We start from the raw sequence: 12,172 nt of genomic DNA, 5'->3' as shown, positions 1-12,172 counted from the left end.
ATTATAAGCATTTAAACATTTTTTATAGCTTTGTTACGTTCCTTACTAAGGTTCCTGACAGCTTAGAATTTTGATTTAAATCCATTTACTACTAAAAAAAGAGTAATAAAGAATGAAACTTTCAAAATTTTATTTCGACTAGAATTCAGCGAAAATAAATGCAGGAAAAAATATTTTTACAAAAAAATGTTTAAATTATGATTTCGAAGGTCCTGGTCAGCTTCGTTTTTGATAAATAATAAAAATAAGTAGTTTAGATCACAAATTCGAATTTTTGCAATATTCCACGAAATAAACCTCAACCTTTATGTAAATGAGTGAGTGTGCGCATGCCGCATAGGCATGCGTACAGCATCCTCTCCCACACTGCCTATGCGTACACTCGCATGCAAGAGCTTGCAAACACCACCACCACACAAGCAATAATGTTGGCAAATCCGTGCAAGGCCCCTCACCACCATGCAGGTTGAAAACCTCGACGCGCATTTCGCAGGTCTTGACGGACGTTGCTCGTAGAGCCCACATCAGGATGCTTCGGTGTTGAGATCTTGGAATGGACAATTCTTACAAACCAACTATATACTCGTAAGATATTAATTATTGTAGAACTTGGGTGACATTGATTGAAAGGTGTGGGTTCCTCAAGTGACACTTTACTATCTTGATTTTCAGACGAAGTTAGTTCAGATACTATACAGGGTGTAACAAAAATAAGTGATAATACCTTAGGGTGTGTACGTGTTCCTTGTAGAGAGTTCACTGTAAAAGTGGCAGCGCTGAAAGACCAATTTTTTTTGTCACTTTTGTATGGGGAAACTCGTGACGCTCGGGCCCTTGCCCATACAAAAGTGAAAACAAAATTCGTCTTTCAGCGCTGCTACTTTCACAGTGAACTCTCTACAAGGAATACATACACACCCTAAAGTATTATTACTTGATTTGTTACACTTTGTATAGGTATGGGTAATACGTTATTTTGTTATACATTGTATATGTATTATTTAGAGGAAATACATTTTTTATGTTCGTGAGTACTGAGTACAGAACAAACATTATACTTAAATACCTAATATATTATTTTATTATAATACAAAATTCATTAAAGATTTCGTTTATCAAGTGGTGAACATGGCCTCTCTGCTAATCCTTACTCTGTATGTCGAGTTTACCACGTGATCACACTATTTCTGAAAATATTAAAATCCACGATGGCTTGCTATGTAAATATGTACCTTTCGAGCGCCATCTATTGAGCTAGTTTGCCTCAAATTCTAAAACGTCAATGGCCTATAATCCCGCCTTGACCACAGAATTTGACAGAAGACGTTGCTGGTCCGACAAGGCTTTATAAGAACGTGGGCGGGGGGCGCTGCTGGTAAAGGAGAACCACGAGGAGAACTGTCAAAAATGGCGTTTTTGTATTCTGACCTCGTATGGATAATCGTAAGGCATTTTCAAACTCTGCCTTGGTGTTTACACAGGTGAAATAATAATTGTATACTCTTAAGCGGTATGCCTAATATTACTTTTATCACTTCTTAACACATTTAGCTACTAATTTTCATAAAAGTCATGAGATCAATCAACACCATAAAGTTAATATACCTAGCGGAATAGAGCAACAATCTCGAGCTGTCAAACGAAACCGAAATTGGTTTCATCTGGGTGTAAAAATATGTGTACGTATATACACAAGCATGATTGGACATGAATTCTATGAGATCAAATTGTCAACGTTAGGCACATGCCGACTGGACGTCAAAAAAAGAGTGCTGCTGTCATGTATCACACGTCTCTTTTTACCACGCAGTGTTACTGATAGTGACATCTCTCTTGCTCAGGCCTTTGTTTCTCTATGCCGCTAGGTATATTAACTTTATGATCAACACATAGGCCACTAATACTTAATTTATGATAAAGAAGTAAGAATATTGCTTAAAAACTCGGAACGTAGTTTATATTTTTAAATACAGCGGAAATGGCTTTATTTAAAGATATTATGAAACATAAAGAAGATAATGTTATCATTGTTTCGTACTCTTGTCTAAAAAATATATCCTCTTCTAAATAATACCTAAATAATTATTTGTAACCTTTTCTTGCACAGTTGAAAATAAATATTTGCTATTTGCTTACACAATATGTTATCTTTAAGAGTGAAGGATTTACTGTATGAACGTACATAAAAGGCCTTTGTATGTGATTACGCAATGCAGTTAAAAACAACCAACAATCAATGCAAATAACAACGCCGATGGATATAAGATACCGTAGCTTCTTTAATTTCGCACACAGGTTCCTCTTATAATAATGTAGCCATCTACCAAGAATCTATTTTTGAGATATGCTCTCTCAAAGGAGGATAGGGAATCTGAGATTTTATATTACCTACAGTATCTATGATGGATGTAGCCACGGACAAACGTTGGCGTATGGATATCTAATATCATGTGCGCAGTGCAACTTATTGGGAGAAAGATTTCTTAGAGTATTAAAATAATAAAATTATTAGCACTCAATCTATTAAGTTATTGCTAGTCTTATTTACTAGGCGCCTTATTTTATCTTTTCATTGTTTTTTTTTTGTCCAGTCAGGATAGAATTTTCGCACTGCCACAATATAATTTAGATAAGTACTATCAGAGAAGTTAATTTCTAGGCAGATGGGGGACCTGCGTAGTTTGGTCGCGTTACGTCAAACCCAGCCGACATCATCAATTAGCTATGTCCACATTTTGCGCTTTTGTCTTCAATGTTTGTTATCTTATTTCATTCAACTTTCGTTTTGGCGCATTCAACAATTGAAAACGTCAACAAACGCAACGCCAACATTGTCATTTTTGTTTTTTGGATACTGTCAAATGGCATGCGTCGCGGGCATGCCTCACGTTCGCTGTTGATTGCGCTATAACGCATGCCCTTGACGAACAGAAAAAGGCACAGTGTGGACAAAGCTAATCATGATCCGACCAAAATAAGACATTGGTCTGTCAACTGCCTCGGAATCAATTACCTCGATAGTTTTTAAAACTAGGTAAGTTTCTATTTTCTTCCAGGCACCTTAAGCCAGATTGTATTGATTTTGTGACGTCACTGGGTTACTTCCTACGCACGTGACCGGATATGTTTGTTACCACACTATCTATGTAGAGGTATTGTAAATATGTATAGTAAAGCCTACCCAGTGGTTTCCTGTGATCCTTGAATCGGAAGTCTTGGATTCGATTTCCGCGTTGTTTTCACGTTTAGTTAGGATGCAGGATAGCCAGATTGTCTGACAAGAAACATGATCTATGTCGGATCATGTAAAAGGTTTACATGGTTTGTCAGAAGTCAGAACTCATGACCAATGAGTCTTGGTCATCAAGCTACTTATCAAAAATACGTGCCATTTTTCACTGTTTATTCATCAATGAAAATGAGTAAGAATATTGTGCATTTTATGACTTAGATATTATACTACGACCTAAAATAATTTAATTGAGGTACCTACCGGAGGTAGGGCTTGTCTTACTTAAAATGACGCGCCCTTCCGCCCCTCATTTTAAGTTAGATCACAATTAGTTAGTAGTTAAATCACAGTACAAAATGTTTCATTTATATACATATTTTATATCAACTATAAAGTAGTGGGGCATTCAAATAAGACAATCTCTCGTACATATTTCCTACTGATTTTTAGGAGTCAAGATGAAAAATTCTTAACGTATCTAAAAAGGCGAGTGAAAGCATGCCCTAACTTATGCTTTATTCAATTTTATTTTAAAGTAATAACAGAATAATAAAAATAAAATATAAGTGCAGTTCGCCACATGTCGTGCAAGAATCACGTTTCTTAATAACTTCTGTAATTATTATATTGTTATCGTTTTGATATCGTGCCTTGTCTTTAGTCTGTAACTCCTAATAATTTCGAAGAAAAGAAGGTCTCAAAACTCTGTATGTAAAGTGATTTCATAGCAAATTTTATCCAAATCCTTTCAGCGATTTGAGAAGCACCCTTTTGCATTTGTAATAATTACTATCTTCTATGCATTTCCAGTTAAGAGGATTAGGGAGATCGCAGATGCGGCCATGCAGACTGTATGTGCGCCGCAGACTCGATCACACAAAAAGTGTGCCGTCTGCGATCTCCCGTAACAAAATCAAATTCAACAAGTTAGTGTGTACTTAATAATAGTAATCGTGCTGGCTTTGACAAGCAACAACATCCAATATATGGTTTAATCCCGGTTCACAATACTCATACATTGTGCTAGATATAGTATATTCAGGGATAACATATGATATGATTTTCCGACAGGGCAGGTTACACACAACCCAAAACTCTATATCTATATAAGCTGTGACGTCATTGTAGAGCTTAGAAGTGGTAGATATTCCTAGAACATAAAACATCCATCCATACTAATACCATATCCATACTAATATATCCATACTAATATAATATCCATTCTTGCGAAAGTGTGTCTGTCTATCGGTTACCTCTTTACGCCCAAATCGCTGAAACGATTTTGCTGAAATTTGACATTGAAATATTTCGAGTCCCGGGAAAGGACATACGATACTTTTTATGACGGAAAAACGTATGGTTCCCACGCGGTACACGAATTTTGCGCAAGCAGTTGCGTGTGTCACTTACTATTACATAATTATGCAAAAGCATAATATAATAATATGGCAATAATTAAAATAAAAGACGAAAAGTCTCGGATTTCTGTTGAAAGGTGACCAAAATATGGACGGTCAAAGTTTTATAATATGTATTTTTAGCAAACCCAAACTGATATTTAGTACGTATCTATAATTATTGTGCATTTATTATGGACTTTGTAATTAGTATGACGATTGACGTGTCTGTGGCATGACGACATAGCACACAAGATATAATATTATAATAACATCAGGTATTGTCTAACTTAGAATTAGATGGATTAACAGAATATAACTATTATGTTTACATATAATTGCAACTCTTCTGATGTCACAAGTGTTCATGGAGTGACGGTAGTTGCTTTCCATCAAGTGACCCGTATGCTCATTTACCCCCTAATTTTATTAAATTAATTTTCAAATCCAAATTCTTTACTAAACAAAAAGAAATAAACGAAGGCTCTTTATTGAATAAAGATTAACTTTTATAAGCCTAACCTACTTCCCACTGGATAGAAAGTACATCGTTTATACCTTACCTACTTTTGTAAATAAGTCCCTCGACTCTATAATCTATGTTTTTAATTCATCAAGCCCCATACGCTCACCGGTGAACGAGACACAATAGAATATCTATTGTGTCGCGTTTTTCCACGATCGACGGGTTAATATCTATGGTTATTTCAAACCAGCTTTATGATCTGGGGAATTAATTAAATTTTTCTGAGATTCTTTGCCTATAGTTTATTTAATCAACAGTGTACTTACTTGAAGTTTTAAAAAATCTAAAGCGCTATAATTATATCGTGCGCATTCCGCAACGTGCAGCTATCAACCAATCAGAGCCTTGTCCTTCATTATTTTCTGGACATGTGCTGCCACCTTGAATTCATACATGTGTCCTATAAAATAAACGCCTTTAAAAATATCGGAAACCTAGTATTAGTTTAACTATACAACTTCGTACACCTCTACAATTTCCTGCTCTATGGCTAAATTCGTTACGTGGTTCTAGGCACCAGCAGCTGCAATTTCTACCCTATTCCCGGCTATTACCACTCAAATTCCCCTGCCAGGTGTCACAAACTATCAGAATACATACGTTAATGAGTCTCAATAGTGTCACTATATATATTTATGGACAGACAGAGAGACGGACTATTTCGGCCGCGTCAATCACCAACCCGCCGGTTAATGATCCCCGGCAAAAAAGCCGGTGTCGGGACATTAAACCCGTTTCCAGTAAAAAATACACCGCAATTTAGTTTTTGGACAAGACACGAACTGATACACTTTAACATTCCAATTTCCAATGTCAAAGGATGTAGCTATAAAAGTAGAGCCACAGATTACTAATATAACGTAAGTAGGGTAGAGCTACTAAAATTGAAACATTATAATATCATGGCGTAATAAAAACAATATAATATTATAGCTATATAAACTTAAATACAACAATTATTTAGATGCTGTTAAGCATTTGTGGATCATCCGTAATCAAATTACGTAAGTTATGAATGCAGACAAGTTCTTTAAATCATTTAGAACAATACTGCATTCATAACTCAACAAAAAAATGTGGGCCAATACACAAATACTTAACAGCGGCCATTTATATTATGCTTAAAAAATTTAGCGTTTTTCAGACGTAATAAGTTTTTAATATTGCATAATGGAATTTTACTATTGTGCAAAAACGTGCATTAAAAATCCACAACAAAAAAAAAAACAAAAGTATGTTTAAACAAAAGCATAAATTCCCCAAAACTCTTACAAAGGCCATTATCAAAAGTAATAAGGAACCCACTGTTATCATTATTCGTTATCAAGTTATCAGTTTAATAGCTGCGCTCGCGCAACCTGTGAGTTGTGACAGCAACCTGTCAGTTCGCTACCTATCGGCAACCAGAGCGCACGTGGCCGCTCTTTTTTTTCTTTTTTTCGTCACATGTTTCGCTGATAATGGTGAGTGCAAGTTTTTATGTGCTAAATATTTTAAGTGCTATTTTTTGTGCAACGTGACGAATGTTTTTACTAGTTGTTAACTAAATTGCCTTTTATGGGTGGTTAAACGAAATAATTCATCGCAAATCTATTGGGAAGGTGTGGAAATTATAAAAACTGTTTTACGCTTGGCTAACTGTGAAAATTGTAAAAATTAGCGACCACGTGTTTAAAATGTTGTCGGTCCCAGCGAATTGCAATGTGGGCCACGTCTAGAGGTGCATTATTAAGAATGACAGTGATACTCACATCCTCTAGCCATATATGCGAAACATTTTTAATTATACGTGGGAGAGCCATGCTTCGGCACGAATGGGCCGGCTCGACCGGAGAAATACCACGTTCTCACAGAAAACCGGCGTGAAACAGCGCTTACGCTGTGTTTCGCCGAGTGAGTGAGTTTACCGGAGGCCCAATTCCCTACCCTATTCCCTTCCCTACCCTCCCCTATTCCCTTCCCTTCCCTTCCCATGCCTACCCTCCCCTATTACCCTATTCCCTCTTAAAAGGCCGACAACGCACCTGCAGCTCTTCTGATGCTGCGAGTGTCCATAGGCGACGGAAGTTGCTTTCCATCAGGTGACCCGTTTGCTCGTTTAATTTAAAAAAATAAAATAAATTGTAATTTTTATGAGCAACTAGATTGCATTATTAAGAACTAGATGGCCCGGCTAACGTTGTTTTGCCATAAAATGATTTTCCCTGTTTTCCTGCTTTTCTCTTGATGTTTTTTCTAATTTTTTTTTCTATAGACCTCACCTTTCCAACGAATGCAAAACCGTGGAAATCGGTTCGTGCGTTCTGGAGTTATAGCGTCAGGAAGGAAAACCCGACTTAATTTTATATATTAGATGACAATGATACTCACATCCTCTAGCCATGTTATATGTGAAACATTTATAATGAATTAATATAATTTGTATAATCAACAAGAGGACGATTGCAAATCCGTTGCGCACAAATTAGTTTTAGCGCGGGAACCGTACATTTTTCTGGGATAAAAAGTATCATATACCCTTTTCCGGGACTTAAAGTATCTCCGCGCCGAATTTCTACAAAATCGGTTCAACCATTTGGGCGTGAAGAGGTGACAGACAGTCAGACAGTTTCGCATTTTTTTTTATGAAATAAGGGGGCAAACGAGCAAACGGGTCACCTGATGGAAAGCAACTTCCGTCGCCCATGGACACTCGCAGCATCAGAAGAGCTGCAGGTGTGTTGCCGGCTTTTTAAGAGGGAATAGGGTAATAGGGGAGGGTAGGGATGGGAAGGGAATAGGGTAGGGGATTGGGCCTCCGGTAAACTCTGAGTGAGTTTACCGGAGGCCCAATAGGATCCCCAATTCCAATCCCAATGAAGGGAATAGGGGAGGGTAGGGAAGGGAATAATGGTAGGGGATTGGGCCTTCGATAAACTCACTCACTCGGCGAAAGACAGCGCAAGCGCTGTTTCACGCCGGTTTTCTGTGAGAACGTGGTATTTCTCCGGTCAAGCCGGCCCATTCGTGCCGAAGCATGGCTCTCCCACGTATTTTATAATATTGGTATGGTTTAATGGACTTTTCATAAGCAACTTATGCGTTTGATTTCGATGATGTTGCGTCGGTGATCTGTTTTGTTTACTAAGCATGATAAATGATTTCTTACAATTGCGTTGGCTCTGCTCTATCATTACATTTGACGTAAAACATAAATTGCATAATAGCTCATATAAAGAAACCTTACTTTATAGACTTTATACTCTCTAAGGTTTCACCTTGCAGAGAAGATATTCTACCTGTCTAGGTAACTAATAGTTACGATGTATGTATGTAGTTTGTCAGCTTTTAAACAAAAAAAAATTGAAATCGGCCCACGCGTTGGATGTTACTATGGGATAGACACATCAAAATTGTAACATCCCGATTTAATTTTTATTTTTTTGGGGGAACATGTTAGTACAGTTCTCCCAAATTAATAATGCGCATGCAAATCTTTAATTGTCGTAATCACGAAAGCACCCGAATCTATGAAACGTAAGAGCACCAAACAATGCCTTTGTATTTTGTACCTTGTTCAAAGGAAATAGAAGTAAATATCATATAGCCGGTGGCCGTCCGCTGTCGCCGGTCCGTCAATAAGTGCGGAAGCCATCGCGACGTGGCCAGTGACGTTACCATGGTAACGTCCAAGCAACGGCAGGCGCCTCTACGTCACCGTAAAGCGCTGTATTTCTTAAAGTTAAGTTTAAAACAGCGCTTGCAGCGACGTTTTCCGTAACTCCGGAAATACGACCGTTGCCGAAAAATTACGAAAATTTCTATGCGCATTATCACTTTGGCCTTTGGGAGCAATGGTCGCTTTGAAAAATCACATTATGAATCATGTTATGATTCATTCTTTTAAAATCGCGAAATGCAAGTCTGCTTGCAATTCATATACTTATCTAGTAATTCGTACTAATTTGACATCTGTCAGTTTGACAGTTGAGACAATTCATTTGCTGAATTGATTGAGAGGAATTGCTAAATGTGACCATTTTAGCCCCGCTGTATGAATATTTGAGCGAGTAGAGACCTAACGTTGCAATTTACTAAGGTAGAGCTTGCGAGACGTTGCGTGTCTTGTTTTATGCAAATTTTATCTGCAGTCAGTTTAATGGGACTTATTACGTTTTAAGTCGGTGTTTTAAATAATTAAATAATAATAAGATGTATTTACTTTCAATTCTTCAGAATAAGAATTAGCAAAAAAAGTAGGTTGCATTGTTTATGCATTAAAAAAGTGTAATCGGTGGTCTGAGTAAAGAATACAGAATTTAACAACACAAAGTAATACTTTAAAGTGTGTATATGTCCCTTATGATTAATAAGAAAGTAGCAGCGCTGAAAGATCATTTTATTTGTGACTGGATGTTCCGCGCGGCTTCGCCCGCGTAATTTAGGAATGTTACGGAAACCTTAATTTTTTTTTCACGTGGTCTATTCTTCATGTTTACCAAATAACATAAAAATTGCTCCAGTAGTTTAAGATAATAAGCAATTTTAAATAATTTCCTCCGTTTTTTCCACATTTTCCTCTATTTCTTCGCTCATATTAGTCTTAGCTTGATAAAATATAACCTATAGCCTTCCTCGATAAATGGGCTATCTAACACTGAAATAATTTTTCAAATCGGAGCAGTAGTTCCTGAGATGAGCGCGTTCAAACAAACAAACTAACAAACTCTTCCGCTTTATAATATTATATAGAATATAGATTGATGAAGGAACACAACATTACTAAACGTATTATCACTTTGTTTTGTCTCATATTAATCATTATATAGCTTTGTACACACTGTGCCTTTTTCTGTTCGTCAACAGCGAACGTGAGGCATGCCCGCGACGCATGCCCTCTGACCGTATCCAAAACTTCGAAAATGACAATATTGGCGTTGCGTTCCTTGACGCATGGAATTATTGAATGCGCCAATATGAAAGTTGATGACGAAAATTGAAGATGAAAGTGCACAGTGTGGACATACTCGTAGCTTTCGGTTTTTCCCATTACCAAAACAATTCGAGAGGAGAGATCAATTATTATAACCCTATGGTCAGATTCATGAGACGAGTACAGTTCGACAAGGCTTTAAATGAATATGTCAATGATGTCAATGGGCGCTGCTGGTAAAGAAGAACTGTCAAAAATGATGTTTTTGTATGATGGCAGCTTTAGTTCCTTTTCTCGCCACGTTCATAAACAGCCTTGTCGAACTGTACCTAGTCTACACGGTGAAGTGTGAACTCAACAACGAGCGTCTCAAAAAACAGCAGGAGCAGTCGAATAATTTCCTATTACCTCTCTTACACCACGCCAGTGGTCTACTCTAACTCCAACTTAGTAATTTTTGATATGATCACGTGTCCTGAGTCCAGTCTTGAGTTTAACATTCTACCCTTCCCAAAACTTGCACGACGCCGCGCCGTATAAAGTTTTAACATCAATAAGTGAAATGAAAATCGATCGATCTCTATAGTCTCTACAGTCTACATAATGGGGATTGTCCATTTTTTTTTAAATTTTGCTCATTACAAAAACATTTCGAGGAATAAGGTCAGTGATCGTTTTTCTGTATATAAACGAAAAAAATACCCATTAGTTACTTATATTTTTGAACAAATACGTTTAACCTTTGTTTGACCTTCAATGGCGTTAAATTAGCAATAAATTCCACCAACATTACGTTTCGAACTTTTGGTAAGCTTCTCGTATCAGCTTTCACATAAGCCATTATAAATAAGATTGAAAGGAAATTTAAAACATATGCAGAGGACAATTGGTGGCCGATGATGACGTCAGAGCGAAACTTTAAAAATTTATTGAGAAAAAACTAGCCAATGAATTTCAAAATTATTTAATTTATATTCTTAAAATACCCTATTTTAACGAAAAAAAAATAAAAAGTACATGTGATTTTTTTGGACAATGCCCATTGTTTGACTTATGACGAAATCGCCTTTGCATGGAGAAATTATTTTAGAAAAGCGCAACCTTAGGCTGCCTTTTCCCTAGAGCTGACCGGAGCTGTGTTGCGAGGAATGTGTTTTTCAAAACCAATACCAGACCATAAAAGTAGAATCCCTTTTTGACATGACTTTGCCTTGACATCGCTCAGCGCGTCAATGCTATTGGTTCTCAAAAACACATTCCTCGCAACACATCTCCGCTCAGTTCTGGTGGAAACTTGGTTCGAACGGCACAATCCTGCACGTTTTTTGCAGTAGGTATATGTCTTAACATTCACATTGTACTGCAACAAATCGTGCAGTACAACCGACATGTGAATGGTTCTATATACATTGTATGCGCCACTATTTATTCGATATTGCAAAAAAACCTGCGTGCAGGAAACGTGCAGAATTGTGCCGTGCGTGTGTGTCGTGACCTTACATGTCAAATATTAGATATACAGGGTCAAGGGTGTAACAAAACTAAGTATAGGGTGTGTATGCGTTCCTTGTAGAGAGTTCACTCTGAAAGTAGCAGCACTGAAAGATAAAAAAAAAAATCACTTTTGTATGGGCAAGCGCCCCAGCGTCACGAGTTTCCCCATACAAAAGTGAAAAAAATTGGTCTTTCAGCGCTGCTACTTTCACAGTGCACTCTTATCAGGAACACATACACACCCTAAACTATTATCACTTAGTTTTGTTACACCCTGTATAAGAAATGCAACTAGCTACATGATGTCATAGACAATCCATACTTCCATACTAACGCATTTATACTATGCGAAAGTGTGTCTTTCTGTCTGTCTGCCTGTCTGTCTGTTACCTCTTCACGCTCCGCCCCGGGAAAGGACATAGGATAGTTTTTATCCCGCAAAAAATGTAGGGCACTTGTGCGACAAACGAATTTTGGCGCAACGGAGTCTTTTTTTTATGAAATAAGGGGACAAACGAGCAAACGGGTCACCTGATGGAAAGCAACTACCGTCGCCCATGGACACTCGCAGCATCAGAAGAGCTTCAGGTGCGTTGCCTGCCTTTTAAGAG

General features: G+C 37.4%; 1 protein-coding gene across 2 annotated transcripts in view; it reads left to right on the top strand.

Moving 5' to 3' along the window:
* Positions 1–6,528: 6,528 nt before the first annotated feature.
* The window catches only part of LOC121735169 (protein 5NUC-like), a 50,906-nt gene continuing 45,262 nt past the window's right edge, over positions 6,529–12,172 (top strand). The window contains exon 1 of one of the 2 annotated variants that reach the window (XM_042125852.1): positions 6,529–6,618. In XM_042125852.1, the coding sequence (XP_041981786.1) occupies positions 6,616–6,618 (3 nt within the window). In that variant the 5' untranslated portion in view covers positions 6,529–6,615. The remainder of the gene's footprint in view (positions 6,619–12,172) is intronic. The other variant, XM_042125853.1, reaches the window with a different exon arrangement.

This window comes from Aricia agestis, chromosome 17 (genome assembly GCF_905147365.1).
Source record: "Aricia agestis chromosome 17, ilAriAges1.1, whole genome shotgun sequence".
Taxonomy (NCBI): Eukaryota; Metazoa; Arthropoda; class Insecta; order Lepidoptera; family Lycaenidae; genus Aricia; species Aricia agestis.
The sequence above is the reverse complement of the archived record's forward strand: the minus strand, read 5'-3'. Positions and strand labels throughout refer to the sequence as shown.